This window comes from Phascolarctos cinereus, unplaced genomic scaffold, assembly GCF_003287225.1.
Source record: "Phascolarctos cinereus isolate Bilbo 61053 unplaced genomic scaffold, phaCin_HiC Scaffold_726;HRSCAF=1367, whole genome shotgun sequence".
NCBI classification, from domain to species: domain Eukaryota; kingdom Metazoa; phylum Chordata; class Mammalia; order Diprotodontia; family Phascolarctidae; genus Phascolarctos; species Phascolarctos cinereus.
The window spans coordinates 65,836,176-65,858,796 of NW_027556098.1; the positions used below are offsets into that span (position 1 = coordinate 65,836,176).

Consider the following 22,621-nt stretch of genomic DNA (forward strand, 5'->3'; position numbering starts at 1 on the left):
CATGTAGACATTTTCTCCCTCTTGGAGCCAGCTGTTAAACCATGTACACAAACTTTTTGTGTTTATGTGTATTGTTTGCCTTGTGTCCTGGGTTTGACTGTAACAGAAAAAAGCTGGAAATGTGTTGATTAGCCTAAAGCATTGTTGCCAGCATACCCCCGGTTATTGGTAATGGAAAAGTTCTTTTCTTGCTCAATTGGGTTGACCCCTTGATGGAGAAGATATCTCAGCTGACAGGAAAATCCCCTTGAGGGCTGGGTCAATCAGGGTACTCTTCATAACTGGTTACTCATAAGATTTGGCTACCATTCCTATGAGCTCCAGTGGACCCTGCTACCAGTTCTGGTGGCTGAGGGAATCTGTGATTGTTCTGATTTTTTAAAATCAATACATTTTTTAAAAAGTCATTTAAACTTTTATAAGACTTTGAGTTCTAAATTTTCCCCCTCCTTCTCCTCCCTCCTCCTCAGGACAGCATGAAATCTGATATAGCTTATATGTGTACAAACTTATTAAACTTATTTCAACATTAGTCATGTTATAAAATAATCAGACAAAAGGGAAAAACCACAAGAAAGAAAAAGAGAGAGAGAAAAAATATGTTTTGATCTGCATTTAGACTTCATAGTTTCTTTCTGTGGATGTGGTTAGCATTTTCCATCATGAGTCTTTTGGAATTCTCTTGGATCACTGCATGGCTGAGAAGAGTGAAGTCTATCAAAGTCCATCATTGCACACTGTTGCTGTTACTGACTTTTCTAGCATCACAAAATCTATACATCTCTGGACACCCATTTACTTAAGATCAAGAAAGAATAAGCACAAAAGAAACAGGAACCATGCGCTCGAAGACCCATAGCAGCAAAGTGGGGAGATTCTGCTCCTCTTACCACCCAGAGTCTCATAGCAATTCTTTACTCACAATCCCCAAAAGAAGAGACAAGCACAGAAGAGGCCCAGGGAAGGGGCCATCAATCTTTTTTCTATGCAAAGCCAATTCCTTCCTAAGGCCTTTCCCCCCAACTCTTAACTTTATGATAATTATGATATTTCTCTTGACTATACACTGACAGATATTGATTTCAATTCTAGGTTTCAAATTCTGACTCTGCAGCCCTCATCCACAAATGGTCGAGAACATTTCTAAAAATGAGGACTTTTAATTAAAGCTCAGTTCTCTGTTAGTGGGGGGAAAAAGAGAAAAATTATACCCAAATCACTGAAAATATTAAGGAAAGACACATACACATGTTTATATCCAGTCCTCGATTTTTGATTAATAACCTTTAAAGATTTATTACACAGCTTCACATATTTCACTCAGAATTTTGCCCTTAAGTTTAGTACTATTGTGTTTTTCAGCATTGTGAAATAACAGGTTCTGGCTTTAAAAAAGGCTCTTAAGATATTTAAAACAATCACCTGTTTTCGAATGAGTTTCCCAGCTATTTTTCCTCATTTCATAAAGGAGGTACATACTTGTAACTTTGGAATAAGGATTACATGAGAACCAATTTTATATTAAAGGATAATCAGAATCAATAGCAAAAGCAAAGCAGCTTACTTTCCAAAAATAAAATTATTTCAAAAAATCACAAGTGCCCTAAAATCACAAATGAAGTATTATTTATAAAGGAAAAACAACAACTAAGTTTTGTGAGATGAAAGTTGAACCAAAGAATTTCTTCTTTCTTAGTGAAACCATTCATTTCCTTTAAATAGTAACTTGTTACTGGTGACAGCTTAACCACTGAATGTTACATGACTTCCTTAATTGACTAGAGCCTTCATAATTAAAGAAGTACTGGCTGTCACTGGAAGCTATTTCCTTTCCACTTCAATTTTTTTAGTTCTTTCTGAAGGATTTTTGAGCATCAAGGTAATTTGTATGGATTGACTTTAGGAACAAAGGGATTGTGAGTTTAACAGGAGGATCATGGAAGTAGGAAAAGCATAGAGAAAGAAATTTGCTTTCCAACAGCTTCATAAAGAATCAGTGGGATGTACTGTGTGGGGTGCATGCTTCTTGCAGCTTAAAGCAAGTTAAGAGATGGATAGAATTCATTTACCCTGACTTCACTAGCAATGAGAGTTAGGGATCATTAGTTGAGAAGGGTGAGCCAGGATATATTAAAAGCTGCATGAAATGCTTCCTCCCTTTTCTTCCCCTCCCCCCACATGTGTGTATAAGTGTGTGTGGGGGTGGGGTGGGGGTAGCTGGGGGTGGATGTGGGGGTGGGGGTGTTGTTGTTCAGGTGGTGCTTTGGGTTTGACTCTAAAAAAAAAAATAGCTGGAAAAGCACTGATTAGCCCCAAGGCATATTGTTTTTGGTGAGAGGGTGTTTTCTTTGTTTGTTTGTTAGTTTTCTTAATAAAGTAATTTTTACTTACAACAACAGTGATGATAAAGGTTTCCAGACAAAGGATAGCACCAGCTGCTAATGAACACAGTCAACACAGATTTCCCTCCCCTGGGCCCTAATATCTTTGTACTTCAGTTTACAGGATCTTTGTTCTCAGGGTTCCTCTCATTTTGCACAAAGCCTAAAAAGCCCAAAATATAAAGAAGAGAGACTACCCTCAACGCTCTAGAATAGCTGTTCTTATCCTAGCTCTGTGCACTTTTTAAATTATTTTTATAATCACTTCAATGTAATTGGTTTCCTTTGTAATCCTATGCATTTGATTTTATGTATTTAAAACATTATACTGGGGCAGCTAGGTAGCACAGTGGATACACCTGCAGCCTTGGAGTCAGGAGGACCTGAGTTCAAATATGACCTCAGACACTTACTAGCTGTGTGATCCTGGGCAAGTCACTTAACACCAACTGCCTCACCAAAAACAAACAAACCAACAACAAAACAAGACATTATACTGAGACAGAACCATAGATTTCACCAGGCTGCCAACACGGCCCACGATAGCAAAAAGGTTAAGAACCCCTGCTCTAGGATAAAGCTGCCTATCAACCAACCAGGCACTCTGCAGTGGTGAGGCAGGTCCAACACAGCTGAGATCTAGATGCTATTAAAGACTTTCCAGGGCATCACCAGTGTACAGTCTGCTTGAGTTAACGTTATTTCTTCTTTTCCTGTATATTTTATCCCACAATATGTCTTAGGATGATCCCAAGAAGTTCTTACTTCAAATCACCCTAGACGTGAGTTTTAGCCCATTTCTGTCCATCTCATTTTTTTTAAATCTCAACAAGGATTATTTTTAAGTCTTTTTACTAGCTGTGTGATCCTGGTGACAGCTTAACCACTGAATGTTACATGACTTGGTTAATTGACTAGAGCCTTCATAAATTAAACAATGTAACAGAAATGAACATAATACTGATCGTTACAGAGCCCTTGCAGACCTGAACATTGTACTGTGAATATGGAAGAAAGGGACAATTGTGGTGACATTGATGGTATTCTGATGAGTCTTAATCTAGAAATTATAGCTTAAACTTGTGCAAATTTTCTGGACCTAGTTGTTTTTTTTTTATTGTATTTTTGATCCTAGGTAAAATTTAGTTTTAGAAATCTAAATTCATGCAGTACTTCCCCAAACTAACTAAAGGTTACAATAGTCAAGCCTATGGTTAACCAGATGGTCAAAGAAGGAAAATCTTGGCATTTTCAAAAGTCTTACCACCAGTCTTTTCCAATGCTCCATACTGGAATGAATTCAAGTGTTGATGTGCCACTCAGAACCATGATGACAATTTCACTGTCTTTCATGACTGTTCCAGCAAGAAACTTGCTGATATACTGCCTTCATTGGTGAGATGCTGCTGCATCAGTGCTCACCACATCCAGGAGCTTTTAGTACCAATTTGTCTTCTAATTTAGTGAATCTACTTCTCAGATATCTGAAGCAAAGTATAATTCAAAAATCAAAATTGGACCATAAACAAATAAAAAAGGGACCTTAAGTGGGTTATACCTTACATAGGCCCATTCTACTATACCTAATAATTGCAAGAGTCAAATGATTGACTGATTTTATGACAACTAGCTGGGGAGAGCTGGGGCTGAAGGGGGAGGGGAGGGTTGTATACAGGACAAACTTTTAAGTTTAATCTATATTATTAACATTTTCTCCATCCCTTTCTTAGGTATAGACCATTGATGTCAAACTCAAATAGAGATAGGACCACTAAACCATACATTAGGATTCCTGTGAGCCACATATTAACTTAGAAAATCACACATTTATATTATTTATGCTCTATTGTAGTTTTATTTATTTTGTTAAACATTTTATTTTATATTTTAACATAGTTATATAAAATATAGTTATATTAATATATAGTTATATTTTAATCAGGTTCTTGTTGCCTCCTCATGTTACCTGTCAATGTGCATGTCTAGACTTTAGAGACAATTAACAAACTAAAACAAGCTCTGATTTGTAGCATTCATCAAGAGCCAATTGAAGCTGATTCCAGCATATCCCTGATCCTGGCTGTCTCTTTGTAAAAGCATTTTGAACCATGCAGTTGCTGGAAAAACATAGAGATATCTTCAAATTTAGTAGAAATGGTAGCTGAGCAACAGAGAACAACATGGAGAAAAGAGAGACTGGCATAGCAGGAAATCCTAGATGCAAAGATCAGGGGAGGGAAAAGAAGTAGGAGACAGTGAGACCTACACATTATGGAGAAGAGTAAGCTTGGACTGTGATGTTCCCTGGTATTCTGAGTCAGATGTATTGTGCAGAAGCAGTTTGATGGGAGTGACCCCAATTTGGCAGCATCCAATTTAATGGTGGTTGTTTACCATCTTGGGGGTAAGATAGGCACTGTGATGGAGTGACTCTACCATCCTTGAAGAGGTAAGGACCCACAGAAGAAACCATTTTCTTAACTGTCATTGTGCTCTGGTACAAGCCAGAGATTAATAAATGGGTATTGATTGATTGTCTTCCTGGTTGTAGGTAATAAATTGGTTTTCTTTTCTATGTCTTTATAGCCTCAGTTGATTGAAAGGCAATAGAAGACAGAAGAAAAGGGCAAGAAAGGAGAGAAATTCAAAATTTGCCAGGTTGTTTTTGAGAAGACTTTGAGATGAAACCCATTTATTTGAACTATACCTAGCATGAAGCATCAAGATATTCATCCCCAGCCAGTTTGGAGCCATACTATATTCCTGTCAATCACTCTCTTTGTGCCTTTTTCCTTCACAATACTACATTAGTCTTTACCTTCACATAGTACAAGCGCCCCAAGGGCCACTACCCATAGGATCCCATCTCTGTCAGCACTCCTCTTCTAAGGCTCCTTCCTCCTACTTCAAATGTCTTAGGGTATAGACTAAAGCTTCTTAGGTATGGACCACCTTTTCTTCTAGTCTGACTGCATTTATCACCAGACTGTTCCCCTCTGCCTCTCTCCTAAAGGAATACCCTGCCAGTCCATTGAGAGTTCAGTGCTACATTATTGAACTTTAGGTTAAAAATGGTTAAAATAAAATAAAATGATATTGAAAATGAAATGCCAAAATGATATTTTCTGGATGAAATTACTAATTTCTCATTGGTTCAAAGACATTTCATTCCTTATGACCTTACGAATTTTGTAAGTGCTATATATTTTTCTCTAATTGCTAAGTTTAAGATTAATATTGGTTTTTTAAATGCTTCATCTGTTTTGAAAATCTGTTTAAGCAAATTATACATGGTTTGAAAAATATTTTACATTTCTTTCAAGCATGACTTATCCTCAAATCCATAGCAATAATAAAAAGTCTTCTGTAAAAAAAAAGCCTTCCTTAGCGTACCGTTTTCTCTACATTTCTTCATTCTGCATGCTATATTTTGTTGGTGGAAAGAGTACTGGACTTGGAATTAGATTGACCTGGCTTCGAATCCCATTTCTTATACCAACTAGCTGAGTCAGCATAGATAACTCACAAACGTTCTGGGCCTCAGTTTTCTTTTCTATAAAATAGGGGATATGATATCAGTATCTGTAGCATCTGCCTCACAGTTCTGCTGTGAAATAAAATGAGCTATTATATGTCAACTATCTGGCAAAAGTTAAAAGTGATATATAACAACAGTTTATCATCAGTATGAGGAATCATTTAAATTGAATTTATTTTTAAAGTTCTAACTTTTCAATGACCTGATGCTAAAGTTAAAAGTTTGTAATTTTTGTTTATGAACTTTCTTTCCTAGGTAACTTCAGATCTTCCAATGGTGTGGGGATGTCCAAGTATTACTATAGAGCCTGATAATGTGATCTCTTATATTCTACATATATGCCCATGGAAACGAGGCACATTTAAAGGTATCAAAACTTTGTTGTTAGGTAGTTTCAGTCATAACCATTTTGGGGGATTTCTTGGCCAAGATATTGGAGTGCTTTGCCATTTCTTTCTCCAGCCCATTTAACAGATGAGGAACTGAAATAAACAGGGTTAAGTGATTTGACCAGGGCACACAGCTATTAAGCGTCTGAGGCTGGATTTGAGCTCCTGATTTTAAACCAAGTGTTTTAACCACTGTGCAACCTAGCTTCCCCAAAATAGTAACCAAATAATTTCCTTAACACATATCAATAATTTCCTAACTTTCTAATATTTTCATTAATTGTTGTCTTTTCACACAGACACAAACACACGTTCCACTTAAGTCATGAATAACATAGCTTCATTGCAGATAGGTAACATGATGGATAGAGTACTGGTCTTTGAACCAAGAAGATCTGAATTCAAATCCTTCCTTATCACATATTGTGTAACCCTGGGCATGTCACTTAATCTCTGTTTGCCTCAGTTTCCTCATCTATAAAAATGGGGATAATAATACCATCTGCCTCTGGGGTTTTCTTTGTGAGCATCAAATGAAATAATATTTGTAAAGCACCTTACAAATCTGAAAGTGCTTTATAAATGCTAGCTATTACTATTAATATTGAGGAATTGATTAATAACTGCATTATATCAGGTTCATTATTTCACACAAGAACACACATTCATCTGTCCTAAAAAAAGTTGATCTTCCACTTGAGCACTTATAAGAATTTCTTTTTTTAAATTTTATTAATTTATTTTGATTTATTAACAATCACTTCCATATGCTTTTGAGTTGAAAATTTTTCTCCCCCTTCCTCCCCCCCACCATCCCCAAGATGGCACACAATCTGATATAGGCTTTACGTTTACATACCAATTAAAAATATTTTCACATTAGTGAAGCTGTAAGTAAAAATTAAAACCAATAGGAGGAGCCATCAGAAAGATGAAGCAAAACTCAACAGAAGGTAAAAATTAGTGATAGCGACTCGACTTCCATACTTCTTTCTTTGGATGTGGAGAGCATTTTCCATCCCGAGGTCTCTGGAGATGTCTTAGATCCTTGTAATGCTGAGAAGGGTTCAGTTTAACAATATTAGTCATTGCATAACGTGGCTGTTATTGTGTACAAAGTCCTCTTGGTTCTGCTCACTTCACTCAGCATCAGATCATATAAGTCTTTCCAGGCTTTTCTGAAGTCAGCCTTTCATCATTTCTTATAGCACAATAGTATTCCATTACATTCATATACCACAACTTGCTCAGCCATTCCCCAATTGATGGGCATCTCTCAATTTCCAATTCTTTGCCACCACAAAAAGAGCTGCTATGAATATTTTGTACATGTGGGTACTTTTCCCATTTGTTTGATCTCTTTGGGATATAGCCCTAGAAGTGCTATTGCTGGATCAAAGGGTATGCACATTTTTGTAGCCCTTTGGGCATAGTTCCAAATTGTTCTCCAAAATGGTTGGATCATTTCACAACTCCACCAACAATGTATTAGTGTTCCAATTTTCCCACATCTTCTCCAACATTTATCATTTTCCTGTTTTGTCATGTTGGCCAATCTGATAGGTGTGATGTGGTACCTCAGAGTTGTTTTGATTTGCATTTCTCCAATCAACAATGATTTAGAGCATTTTTTTATATGACTGTAGATGGCTTTAATTTCATCTGAGAACTGTCTGTTCATATCCTTTGACCATTATCAATTGGGGAATGACTTGTGTTCTTATAAATTTGTCTTAATTCTCTACATATTTTAGAAATGAGGCCTTTATCAGAGAGACTGTTGTAAAAATTCTTTCCCAATTTTCTACCTTCCTTCTAATCTTAGTTGCATTGGCTTTGTTTGTGCAAAAACTTTTCAATTTAATGTAATCAAAATTATCCATTTTGCTTTTCATAATGTTCTCTCCTGTTTGGTCATGAATTCTTCTGTTCTCCATAGATCTGATAGGTAAACTATTCCTTGTTCTCCCACTTTACTTATGGTATCAGCCTTTATATCTAAGTCCTGAACCCATTTTGACTTTATTTTTGTGTATGGTGTGAGATTTGGGTCTATGCCTAGTTTCTGCCATACTCTTTTCCAGTTTTCCCAGCAGTTTTTTTTCAAAGAGTGGGTTCTTATTCCAGAAGCTGGGGTCTTTGGGTTTCTCAAATAATAGATTACTATAGTCATTGACTACTGTGTCTTGCATATTTAACCTATTCCACTGATCCACCACTCTATTTCTTAGCCAGTACCAAGCAGTTTTGATGATTGCTGCTTTATAATACAATTTAAGATCTGGAATTGCTAGGCCACCTTCCCCTGCATTTCTTTTCATTAGTTCCTTTGATATTCTGGACCTTTTGTTTTTCCAAATGAATCTTGTTATTATTTTTTCTAACTCTATAAAATAATTTTGGTAGTTTGATTGGTATGGCACTGAAGAAGTAAATTAGCTTAGGTAGGATTGTCATTTTTATTATATTAGCTCAGCCTACCATGAGCAACTGATGTTTTCCAATTATTTAGATCTGATTTTATTTGTGTGAAAAGTGTTTTGTAATTGTGTTCATAGAGTTCCTGGGTTTGTTTCAGGAGGTAGACTCCTAAATATTTTATAATGTCTACATAAGTTTAAATGGGATTTCTCTTTCTATCTCTTGCTGTTGGGCTTTGTTGGTAATATATAGAAATGCTGATGATTTATGTGGGTTTATTTTATAGCCTGCAACTTTGCTAAAGTTGTTTATTATTTCAAGTAGTTTTTTACTTGATTCTCTAGGATTCTCTAAGTATATCATCATGTCATCTGCAAAGTGATAGCTTGTTTCTTCTTTGCCTATTCTAATGCCTTCAAATTTCTTTCTTCTCTTATTGCTAAAGCTAAGTTTCCAGTACAATATTGAATAACAGTGGTGATAATGGACATCCTTGTTTCACCCCGATCTTATTGGAAATGCTTCTAGCCTGTCCCATTACATATAATGCTTGCTGAAGGTTTTAGATATGCTATTTATTATTTTAAGGAAGACTCCATTTATACCTATGCTTTCTAGTGTTTTTAATAGGAATGGGTGTTGTATTTTATCAAAAGCTTTTTCTGCATCTATTGAGATGATCATGTGGTTTCTGTTGGTTTTGTGTTGATATGCTCAATGATGCTGATAGTTTTCCTAATATTGAACCAACCCTGCATTCCTGGTATAAATCCTACCTGGTCATAGTGTATTATTCTTGTGATAAGTTGCTGCAATCTATTTGCTAGTATTTTGTTTAAAATTTTTGCATCTATATTCATTAGAGAAATTGGTCTATAATTTTCTTTCTCTATTTTGACTCTTCCTGGTTTAGGTATCAACACCATATTTGTATCAAAAAGAATTTGGTAAGACTCCTTCTTCACCTATTTTCCCAAATAGTCTATATAGTATTGGAATTAATTCTTTAAATGTTTGATAGAATTGCATGTAAATCCATCTGGCCCTGGAGATTTTTTCCTAGGGAGTTCATCAATGGCTTGTTCAATTTCTTTTTCTTAGATGGGGTTATTTAAGTATTTTACTTCCTGTTTGGTTAATCTGGGCAATTTATATTTTTGTAAATATGTATCCATTTCACTAAGATTGTCAAATTTGTTGGCATATAGTTGGGCAAAATAATTCCTAATTACTGTTTTAATTTCCTCTTCCTTGGTGGTAGCTTCACCCTTTTCATCCTTGATACTAGTAATTTGGTTTTCTTCTTTCTTTTTTAATTAAATTAACCAAAGGTTTATCTATTTTATTTTTTTTTTCATAAAACCAGCTCTTAGTTTTATTTATTAGTTCATAGTTTTCTTAATTTCAATTTTTTAATTTTTCCTTTGGTTTTCAATATTTCTAATTTAGTGTTTAATTGAGGATTTTCAATTTGTTCTTTTTCAAGTTTTTTAGTTGTATGCCCAATTCATTAATCTCCTCTTTTTCTATTTTATTTATGTAAGCATTTAGAGATATAAAACTTCCCCTAAGAACTGCTTTTGCTGCATCCCATAGGTTTTGGTATGTTGTCTCATTATTGTCATTCTCTTGAATGAAATTATTGATTGTTTCTATGATTTGTTGTTTGACCCAATCATTTTTTAGGATGAGATTATTTAGTTTCCAATTATTTTTTAGTCTATCTTTCCATGGCCCTTTATTACATATAATTTTTATTGTGTCATATGTGCCATGTACTTCTCAGAAAAAAAGTATGTCACCATTCAGTTTTCTCCAGAGGTCTATCATACCTAACTTTTCTAATGTTCCATTCACCTCCTTAACTTCTTTCTTGTTTATTTTGTGGTTAGACTTATCTAGTGACAAGAAGGTGAGGTTCAGGTCCCCCACTAGTATAGTTTTGCTGTCTATTTCTTCCTGTAACTCCCTGAACTTCTCCTCTAAGAATTTGGATGCTATACCATTTGGTGCATACATGTTTAGTAATGATCCTACTTCATTGTTTATGGTGCCTTTTAGCAGGATGTAGTTTCCTTCCTTATCTCTTTTGATTAGATCTATTTTTGCTTTTGCTTTGTCTGGATCAGGATTGCTACCCCTGCTTTTTTACTTCAGCTGAAGCACAATATATTCTGCTCCAGTCTTTTACCTTTACCTTGTATGTGTCACTCTTTTTCAAATGTGTTTCCTGTAAACAACATATTGTAGGATTATGGTTTTTAATCCATTCTGCAATCTGTTTCCATTTTATGGGAGAGTTCATCCCATTCACATTCACAGTTATGATTACTATCTGTGTCTTTTTCTCCATCCTTTCCCCCCATTTATGCTTTTCTTTCTCCTTTTTCCTTTCCCCATTCACTAGTGTTTTGCTTTTGACCACTGCCTCCTTCATTCCCTCCCCCATTTATTATCCTTTTCCCTTTCCTTCTCCTTTACTCTTACTGCTTCTTCCCTTTCTTCTTTCCCCCTCCCTTTTCTTTCCCCTTTTCCCTCCTACTGCCTATAGGGCAAGTTAGATTTCTATACCTAACTGATTATGTTATGCCCTTCTTGAGCCAAATCTGATGAGAGTAAGGTTCAAACAATGCTCCCCCTTCTCTTCTTTCCCTCTGCTGTAATAGGATTTTGTGCCTTTTCCTGTAATGTAATTTACCCTTGTCTGCCTCCTCCTTTCTCAGTACATTTTCTAAGATCAGACTGATCCACCTATTTGGATCCATTTAACCCACTTGATTAGTTTTTTTTTAAATCATTACATCAAAGTCAATGATTATCCACCCTCTTTATGTATACTCCTTTAACATTGTGTAATAACAATACAGTTCTCAAGAGTTGCAAGTGTCACATTCCCTTATAGGCGTTTAAACAGCTGCCCCCCCCCATTAATGACATTGTATCTTTCTGTCCAATTTACCTTTTTAAATCCTTCTTGAGTCCTGTACTTGAAGATCAATTTTTTTTTGTTGAGCTCTGGTCTTTTTATCAGGAAAGTTTGGAAGTCTCCTATTTCGTTGAATATCCACCTTCTCCCTTGAAAAATGATGCTCATTTTTGCTGGGTAGTTGATTCTTGGCTGCTTTCCAAGCTCCTTTGCCTTCGGGAATATCATGTTCCACGCCCTTTGGTCTTTTAATGTAGAAGCTGCAAAGTCCTGTGTAATCCTGACTGTGGTTCCATGATATTTAAATTGTTTCTTTCTGGCTGCTTGCAGCACCTTCTCTTTCATCTGGTTATTTTGGAATTTTGCTATTATATTTCTTGGTGTTGTCAATTTGGGATCTCTTTCAGGTGGTGATCGGTGGATTCATTCTATGGTTATTTTCCCTTCTGGTTCTAGGACTTCTGTGTAGTTTTCCTTTACGATTTCCTGAAAGATACTGTCCAGGCTCTTTTTTTAGCATGATTTTCAGGTAGTCCAATAATTTTTAAATTGTCTGTCCTGAGTTGATTTTCCAAGTTGGTTGTTTTGCTGATGAGGTATTTCACGTTTTCATCTATTTTTTCTTTTTTTTTTGGTTTCTGTTTGACTTATTCTTGCTCTCACAGAGACATTAGTTTCCATTTGTCCAATCCTAGTTTTTAACAGATTGTTTTCTTCTGTTAGTTTTTGTACTTCCTTTTTCAGTTGGCCAATTGTGTTTTTTACAGACTTGTTTTCTTCAGTGTACTCTTCTATTAGTTTTTGTCCTTCCTTCTTCAATTGGCCAATTGTGTTTTTTAGGGACTTGTTTTCTTCAGTGTATTTTTTTTTCCCAATTGGCCAATTGTATTTTTTAGACTCTTCTTCCTCTCTCTTTAGATTTTTAAGATCCTTCTTGAGCTCTTCTAAGAAATTTGGGCTTCAGACCAGTTTATATTCCCTTTTGATGTTGCAGATGGGTTTGTTGACAATATTGTCCCCTTCAGAATTTCTGTCTTGATCTTCACTCTTCTCACAATATGAATATATGGTACCTTTCTTTTTACTCATGGTGTTCCTTTATTCCCTGGCCTTTGAAGAGATTGAGCTGTCCTGTTGGGGAACAGAGGGTACTGACCCAAGCTTCTTATGTTGGGAGTCTAGGTCTTGGTCACTGGCTTTCTGTGCTGGGGCCTCTGATGCTGGCAATTGGAGGCTGTAGGTTTCTGGAAGCTTACCTAGTGTTGGGCTGGAATGAGCAAGGCTGAAACTTTCAGGCAATTCTAGATTGCGTGCTTTTCCTTTCCTTTAGCTTTCTTCAGCTTTTTTTAGATGGTTGCTGCAGGGTGTTTATCTGCCTGGGGTCCCCTGCAGTGTTGTCTCCCTTGTTTCTGCTAATGCACTGGGAGATTCCTTTGAGGTAGAGTGCCAAGGCACCTGGTGGTTTTCTGAGCTGGTTTCTGCCAGGTCCCCTCCCCCCTGCTCCCCCCCCACTGAGGCACTTGGAGGTCCAGGTGTTGGTGTTTGCCCTTTCTACCACCTGGGCTTCAGGATTTCTTCACAATTGGAAGCTGCAGGGCTCCAACAGCTCACCTGGTGTTGAGTTGGAACCAGCAAGGCTGGGGCTTTAGGAAGCCTTTAGGTTGTTTTCTTCACTTCCTTTCAGATGAATGTTGCAGGGTACTTATCAGCCTGGGGTCCCTTGTATTTCTGCCTGCCTTATTTTTTCTGAGGCACTAGGAGACCCATTTGCTGGGCTGCTGCACTGCTGCTCCCCCTCTTTCTTCTAGTTCAGGTGTTCCAGGGTTTTTTTTTCTGGGGTGATATTTTCTGGGTTTTCAGAGGTTGATAGGGGAGAGTGAGAGTGACTATCTTTTCACTCCACCATCTTGGCTCCTGGAAGCGGAAGTCCTAAGCATTTCTTATGTTTAGTTTTGATTAATTAATCCAGCATATAATTGGAATTAATGGACTGGCACTCCAGGGAGAAATTAGGGGTTGAGGCAGAATAATATCTTCTATGTGTAGGTCATTATATTTTCTTATTTGATGCTAGCAACAATCTCATGATTTAAACAAGATAAGTATTTGGACCTAGTCTGATTATGTTTAAAATGATCACATTGGTCAGGATGAGCTCTTAGGTCCTTTCAACTCTGGGGCCCTATAATCCTTTCCTACAAGTGTGTTATTTTACTCATTTTACAGGTGAGGAAACTGGTATCAAAGACCCTGTGCATAGAGTATAACTCTAAAGTAGTAGAGCTGACTTTCACAAAAAAAGTGTTCTTTAATTCTTATTATCATGCCTTTACTAATGGAAAAATATTGGAATTCAGCATGCATGATTCTCCTTAAAATACATTTTCAATCTAGAAATCAATCCAGTCATTCATTTGGAAGCAATCCAAAGGAAAGTTATATTGCCTCTGGTAATTTAAACTGAACTAAATATTGATTTACAGAAAAAAACAACAACAACACTTTCCTCCAAAGTCTTCACATTGATAGGAAATATCACATCTTTTCTACCTTTTTGTGGCTAAGCTATTTGGGAAGGCTTTCTACAATAGGGGCCCCATGTACTGTTCTCTCACTCTCACCTTTGACTTTCTATAGCCTGGCTTCTCCCTGATTATAGTGATCTCTTAATTGCCAAATCTAATGAGCTTTTCTCAATTTTCCTTCTTCTTGACCTCTCTGAAGTCTTTAATACTGACAGTCAATGACCCCCTTCTCCTTGATGCTTTCTTATCTTTAGCTTTTTAGGGTACTATTCACTCCTGGTTCTCTTCCCACTTACCTCACTACTCATTCTCAGTCTCCTTTGCTGGATCTTTATCCAGGTCATGCTGACCAGCTGTGAGTGTCCCACAGAACTCTGTCCTGGGTCTTCTTTTCCCTCTATACTATTTCACTGGGTGAATGGATTCAACTGTCATCTCAAATTCTCAGATCTACTGATGGAGCCCTAATCTCTCAGATGGACTCCATCCAGTCTTGCACCTTCGGTGACGTTTCAAACTGGATGTCCTCTAACCATCTTAAACTCAACATGTGCAAAACTGAGCTTAAAATTTTTCCTTCCAAATCTTCCACCTTCCACAATGCTCTATTACTTTTAAGGGTATCACCATCCTCCCATGGTTCTAGGCTCACAATCTAGGTATCTTCCTTCACTCTTCACTGTTTCTCAGATGCCCCCTATCTAAGCTGTCACCAACACCTGTTGATTTCACCTTTGTTAAAGCTCTAGAATATTTCCCCTTCTTGTCTCTGATATGTTGCCAACTTGGTGCAGGCCCTCCTCTTCTCATGTCTGCACTATTGCAATACTCTGCTGGTTGGTCTGCCTGCCACAAATCTCTTCTCAATTCAATCCATCCTCTGTTCAGCCACCAAAGTAAATGTTTTAAAGTCCAGGCCTGATCATGTCTCTCTTCTACATCCTTTGGCTCCCTATCACTTCTAGGTCAAATGCAACATCCTCTGTTTAGCATTTAAAGGCATTTATAATTTACCTCTCCTCCTACTGCCCACCTTTCTAGTTTTTTTGCATCTTAAACTCTCCCATGTACTCTTTAATACAGTGATAATAAATAACCTCCTTGCTGTTATTTGCACAAGATATTCCATCTCCTGAATACAGGCATTTTTCAATGACTGTCCCCATGCCTGGAGTACTTTTTCTCCTCATCTCTGGCTCCTGATTTCCCTGGTTTCCTCAAAGTCAAATCCTGTCTTCTATAGGAAGCCTTTCCCAATCCTTCTTAATTGTAATGCTTTATCTCTATTGATTTTTTTTATCTTGTATTTAGCTTTCTTATACATAACTTATTTATATATTGTCTCCTCCATTGGACTGTGGGCTCCTCAGGGTCAGGGTTTCTCTTTTGCCTCTCTTTGTGTCCCCAGCACTTAGCACAGTGGTAGGCACACAGTAGGCACTTTGATTTTTATTTACTGACTAATGCTAATTTAAAAATATGTAGGACCATGCACATGCATTCTTAAGTATTATATACATTAGGCTTTTTTGAATAGTTTGTTTAAGACTTTACCTCTCATTTTATTCTTAAATTAAATTTCAGCCTGACAAATTGCAGGCAATTGAAAAATATTGAAACTTTATCTACTTAGAAATTAAAATATAGACCCTGATCCAATAATTGCAATATTAGCTTGATGTAGAAATAATGTATGAATGTTTTAGTCTTTCTACTGATTTTTTCTCAAAAATGGAGCAGAAATAGAGTGTGTTAGTGACAGCATACTTTAAAACATGAAGGCTTAATTGCTTTTTTGATAACTTTAAAGTGACCTGGCTAGTATGGATGAGAATTGAAGTGTGAAAGGCTAATTTTACTGGAAAATATTGTCATATTAGTGATGTACTAAATAAATTGCATAAAATCAGCAAGATTCATTCTTAAATACCAATAAATACTTCATGTAAAATCACTTAAATTCCTTTTTTTCTTAGAATAATGTGTTATGTTTTTTATAGGACTAATTTTGGAGAGAGTTTGGCTACATAGAGCCTAGAGGCTAAGCTGTACTTTGGCAGCAGTAATTATGGAATTTAGTTTAATCTCAATAATTATAAATATGAAATGCAATTTAAAAAGAATTTAGAAAAATAAACAGCTTAAAATATGAATATGTATTAAATGAATTGCCATTAATACAGCATTAACTTTAGAAATATAGGGACCTAATTAATGTAAGGAGTAAGGTGGGCAATATAATTTGCTTAATTGGTACATTAGTTTGCTAAAGTACAACCTACAAAGGTCCATAGCAACTGAGCAGCTACATTCAGTGTGTACCCTTTTATATTCTTTATTTATTCATGCATATGTGTGTATGTATATGTATATATATATATGTATATATATATACACACACACATATATATCCTATTTTGTAACTATAGTCGATAAATATACCATTCTTTTCATTTTTTATTTTCACATTTCCTAAATTTCTGTATAGTCTTTGTTTTTATCTATCTAAAATATTGTTCATATTCTATTTTATTGCTATAATGCATTTTACTTAGTAATTTTCTAATTATAGGTTTATTTGCAGAGTTTTTTCAGTTATGTAACATAGTGTAATACTTGTGAACAAATAATTCTTTCTAATGAATTACTCTTAGTGAATCATATCATGATACTATGATTATTGGGTCAAAGATTTGATAACTCATGCATTGCCATATTAATCACCAAAAAAATCACTCTCTTCACATTACGTGTTTCTGCAGAATCCTATCATTACTGAATTGTGGAACTTTGACTCATTTTTGACACTTTGATGAATGTTAAATGATAGCTCAACATTGTTTTAATTTGCAGGCTAACTATATAAGTGTCATCTTTAAGGCCTTACTCTCTCATTCCCCATATTCAATCAATTGCCAATTCCTATCTTTTCTACCTTTGTCCTATTTCTCATGTGCTCTCCCTTCTCTTCTCAAATACTGCAGCCATTCTGGTGTAGTTCCTTATTAGCTAATATCTGGACTTTTTCAATATCCTGTTCATTGGTCTTTCTGTCATAAGTATCTCCTCACTCCAGTCCATCCTTAACTAGGCTATGAAATTGATCCTCTTTAAAAATACAGGTATATTCAGTAGACTCTAACAGCACATTTGCCCACAGGACAAAATACAGAGTATTTCAAAAGTACACTAACATTTTTTGGGATACTTTGTATATGAAAGCTTAAGACTCTTATACTTTAACATTTTAAGCAAAAAAGTGTACTGACACTTTTGGGATATCCAGTACAAAGTTCTCTGCCTTTTAAAACACTTCATAATTTGGACATTTCCTATATTTCTAACCTTCTTATACCTTACTCCCCCATATATGTTTTCACTAGCTGTCCCTCATGCCTAGAACACTTTTCCTCTGTGTCTCTACTAGCTTCCATGGGCTTCTTCAAGTCTCATTTACAATCCCACCTCTTACAAGAACCTTTTCTAATCCATTTTAATTGCAATACTTCCCTCTGAGATCACTCCCAAATTATATATATATATATATATTATATATATATATGTGTGTGTGTGTGTGTGTGTGTGTGTGTGTGTGTGTGTATGCATATATAGATATATCTATATCTATCTATATCTATATATTAATTGTACATAATTATTTAACTGTTGTCTCCCCTATTTAACTGTGAGCTTCTTGACAGCAAGAATTTGTTTTTTGCCTTTTTTTTTGTATCCCCAAGGCTTAGCATAGTACCTGGTAAATAGTAGGCACTTAATAAAGGTTAATTATCTGATTAATAATGATTTTCAAATGATTATTTACAATCAATCTTTAATTATTTATATACTTTGGGCACTTATTCATTTGAACATGTATTCATTAATTTACTCCAATTCATTCATTTATTCACTAAGTTTTCTTATAAATATTTTTATCATTTTCTTATAACTTTTGTGTAATTTTAAAAAAGGTTAAGTTTTAAACTTCCATCAACAGCAAATATATGAACAAGGAAACAATACAATTAAAAAGAATAACAAAAGTCCAAGCATAGAAAAAAATACAAAAAAGATTGACAAATATTTGCATATACTTATACAGATTGTTTATTTCATTCAACCAATCAACAAGTTTCTACTTCATTCCAGCTATTATGCAAGGCTGGTAGATACACAGACAAAAGTACTTAGTAGAGACACAATGTATACAGATATAAAATTTTTTAAAAAGGGAATTTGTCGGGGAAAGGAACTAGAAGCCAGGGGCATCAGGGGAAGGTTACCATAAAAAGTTGGTGTATGGAAGGAAACTAAGAATTCCAAGAGGTGAAAATGTGGAAGATGTACCTTCTAGGCATGAAAGAAAGCCAATTAAAGACACAGAGACACAGAGAGATGAAGTTTCTTTCATTGTACAAAAACAGCAAGAAGATTAGTTTGCAAAACTCTACATACATTCTGTCTATTAATTCTATTCCCTCATAGTCTTTATCACCATAATTAGAGTATAGGCATTAACAAAATTCCAAGAGATAAAAGCAAGTAGTATAATTATTTGCAACTACCATAGGGAAATCAAGAATCCAACAGATCCAAATTGTACTAAAATAAAACTGCTGTGAGACAAAATCTAAAATCCTTTCAATAACCTCATAAATTTAGGATTTCCTTTATTCTCTAATACACTTTCCCAAATTATGAATACTTCCAGATCAATCAGGAAGAAAAAAGAGTCAATAAGGAAATATATATTCTGGATATCTTCATGCTGTATAATTTGTAATCAAATTAAGTTGAATTTAAACATTAATAATGTTGAAAACTCACAAATGGAGGTGAGGCTATGGCATTTACATTTTTACACCTCAGTATTTACAATCTTACATTTTAACGTAAGAACAAACTGAATTTATCTATCTAAAATTCAAGGTAAGAGATCAATCAAGTGAAATTTTAAAACTTGCTCTATTTGCTACTGTCTCATTAATTCCATGATATTAATGAGGCTTTTTTTATGAGACAATATATTTCACAGATTTATTCTTCTGTTAAGATACCAGAATTTTATAGCCCCATTGCATATTTATTTAGTTCAATATATTTTTCAAGATCAAACTTAATCTATAAATCTATAAATTTATATAAATCTATAAATTTCATGATTATATAGGTGAGATTTTGTTTTAAATACTTTTGAAAGCTATCTATAATAACAATATTTACTGGAGAATGGAGAAAGTGAAGGAAGAGCAAGAGGATAATAAAGCAATCAAACCCAAATGAATCCAAAAATGTTACGATAAGAAAGGAAAGCTAGGAGATGAATCACTACATTAATTCTTTGCATATTATATAAGCATCCTCTTCTCTATACTAAATTATACATTTCATGTCATATTAGCTGCATTGTTTTTAAGTTATACTGCAAATGTCAATGGCTGCCTTCTCTATACAGATAGAAATTTCATAAATTTACATAATCCATGTGACTTTTACATATAAAATCTAAAATCAGTTCTCTAAATATATTATAAATGATCAAGGATTTCTATAAACATAAATATAGTTCCCACTTGGTTTTTAGTTGGCAACTTTCTTCAACTCCCCAAAAGATAAAATATCCAATAAATGGTACTAATAATTAAGATTTAGAAAAAAATTAAATACTGTTATAAAGAAAAAAATTGATGTTTTGATTAAATTAAGGCCCTGAAACTTCTCTACTACCCATCTTAAAAACATAGGTTCAAATTAATTGAAATAGGCTTTCATGTTATTATGCTCACTTTTCAACTCTTTGCAATTTGGCTCCTTAGTGTATCATTCAAAAGAAATGTCTTTCACAAGAAATTGGAAATGTTCTTTTATCTCTGCTTTTTTATACTAAGTGCATAGTCTCTATGCCATAACATATTGTCAATTTTTGTAAAAGTTCCATGAGATGCTTTAAATTATCCAGCTTCCATTTGGTTTAGTTTTCTATTAGACATGTCCAATAGGGAAAAAGACATTCAAGTTTTCTACTGCTATTTCGTTACTCTGACTACCTTCTTTTATATCAGCTAATTTTTCCTTGGTTAATGTTGATACTGTAGCATATTATTAGCAAATTACTTTTAAATATATATAATATAGTATATTACTTTTAAAATATTTGTTTTTTCTTATTTTTTTTAGTATAATATAATTTCCTTGTTTATTTCTGTTTATTTTGCAAGGTTTTTTTTGCTTTATATGATAATTATTGCAACTCCTCTTTTTTGTTTTTACTTGGGATGTGTAGTAAATTTTATTCTTATCTCTAATTTTTATTTTCTGTGTGACTTTGATTTTTTGCATGTGTTTCTTAGAGCAACAGATTCTGTGGTTTTATTTTCTTATCCAAACTTTTACTATCTTTCATTTTATTGAGTTGTTTAATCCATTCAGATAGATTATGATGAGTAACATAATATTATTTTTAGTCTTGTTTTGGTTTACTGAATTAGGATTTTATGGTTTCCTTTTTCTCTTTTAAGCCATTCAATTTATTTAGCGCCGACTATGTGCCAGGCACTATACTAAGTTCTGATGACACAAAGAAAGGTAAAAGACAATCTCTGCTTTCTAGAAGCTTATAGTATTTTGTCCCTATAATTATTTTGGCTAAATTCATTTTAAGGAAAGTTTATTTCTACAGGCTCTCTTTTCTTTGCCCTTTACTTTTCTTTCCCTTCCACTTGTCAACTCTTTCCTTAGTTCTGTGTTTTTTATATAAATGATTGGATCCTTTTTCTTTTTCCATTTTCTTATTGCATTGTTTCCTTTTTTTGAACTCTTTTTGTAAAACTTTGAATGAAGTGGTTAATTAAAAATTCCTTTCCTCTGTCTCCTCTCCCTCTCCTCCAACTTATTTTCTTTATTAGGATTTTTTTTTGTTTACTGTGCCTTTTCTTTTCCTCCTCATTTTAAAAATTGTAATATACATATATATGTATATATACATACACATATATGTGTATGTATATGTACATATACATATATGTATATGTACATATATGTGTGTATGTGTATGTATGTGCATATATGTATATGTGTGTATATGTATATATATGTGTGTATGTATGTGTATATATACATACATACATATATATATCTGTGTGTATATGTATATATATGTGTGTATGTATGTGTATATATACATACATACATACATATATATATATATATATATCTGTATGTATATATTCCAAGTAATAAACATTGTTTTTCTCCTTTCCTCAGAACAGATATGCATAGTCAAGCAAAGCAAATTTCAGTTTTGGCCATGTTTAATTTTGTTTATTCTGTCACCTCTCATTCAAGAGGGTAGTATTCTTTGTTTTCAGTCCCCTGGAATTATGGTTGATCATTATATTGATTAGAGTTCTGAAGTCTAAAATTGCTTTTACAATGTTCTTGTTACAGGGTAAATTGTTTTCCTGGTTTTGTCACTTTGTTCAATACTTACAAATATTCCTGGGTTTCTCTGAAAGTCTTCCCTTTACAATTTCTTACCACACAGCAGCATTTTATTACATTCATATACCATAATTTGTTTAGTCATTCCCCATTTTATAGATACCTCCTTAGTTTCCAGTTCTTTGCCATCAGAAAAGTGGTGCTCTAAATATTTTTGTACATATGGGTCATTTTCCTCTTTCTTTGACATCTTTGTGACTTGAGATTAGTAGTGGTACTACATAATATAAGGGCATACACAATTAAATAATATTTAGGGCATAGTTCCAAATTGTGTATTATAATGGCTGTACCAATTCACTGCTTCACCATCAGTGGATTCATGTGCCTGTTTTCCCACAACTACTACATTTATCACTTTCATCTTTTTTTTTTCAATTTTGCCAATCTGATGGTTATGAGGTATAACCTCTGAATTTGCTTTACTTTTTGATTATTAGACATTGGGGACATAGTTTTTTCATGGTCATTTATTTTTAAAATTTTTTTTATTTAAAGTTTTGAGTTCCAGATTCTATCTCTCCCTCCCTCTCTTCCTCTCTCCCCTCCCCCTTCCTGAGATACTAAGCAATCAGAGGTAGGTTATACATGTGCAATTATATAAAACATTTCCATATTGGTTATTTCGTACAAGAAGATTTGAATAAAAGGAAAAAAAGAAAGAAAGCAAAGAATAGCATGCTTCAGTCTGTATTCAATCAATATCAGTCCTTTTCTGGAGGTGGATAGTATGCTTCATTATTAATCCTTTGGAATTGTCTTAGAATTCAGGGGTGGAACTCAAGTGAGGCCCTTGACCAAATCCAAATCTCACAGAACAAATCACCTTAATAAAAGGATTTGTTCTGTAAAACTTGGACTCTGTCAAAAGGACCTACGATCGTACCCAAGGACCTAGAAGACCAAACGTGGCCTGGAGGTCACAGGTTTCCCACCCCTGT

General features: G+C 34.5%; 1 protein-coding gene across 1 annotated transcript in view; it reads left to right on the plus strand.

The window, feature by feature from the left end:
- Nucleotides 1-22,621, plus strand: part of CFAP47 (cilia and flagella associated protein 47) — an 890,592-nt gene that overhangs the window by 448,306 nt on the left and 419,665 nt on the right. Inside the window, 1 exon segment of the mRNA XM_078146130.1 lies at nucleotides 6,175-6,286. Within this exon segment, the coding sequence (XP_078002256.1) occupies nucleotides 6,175-6,286 (112 nt within the window).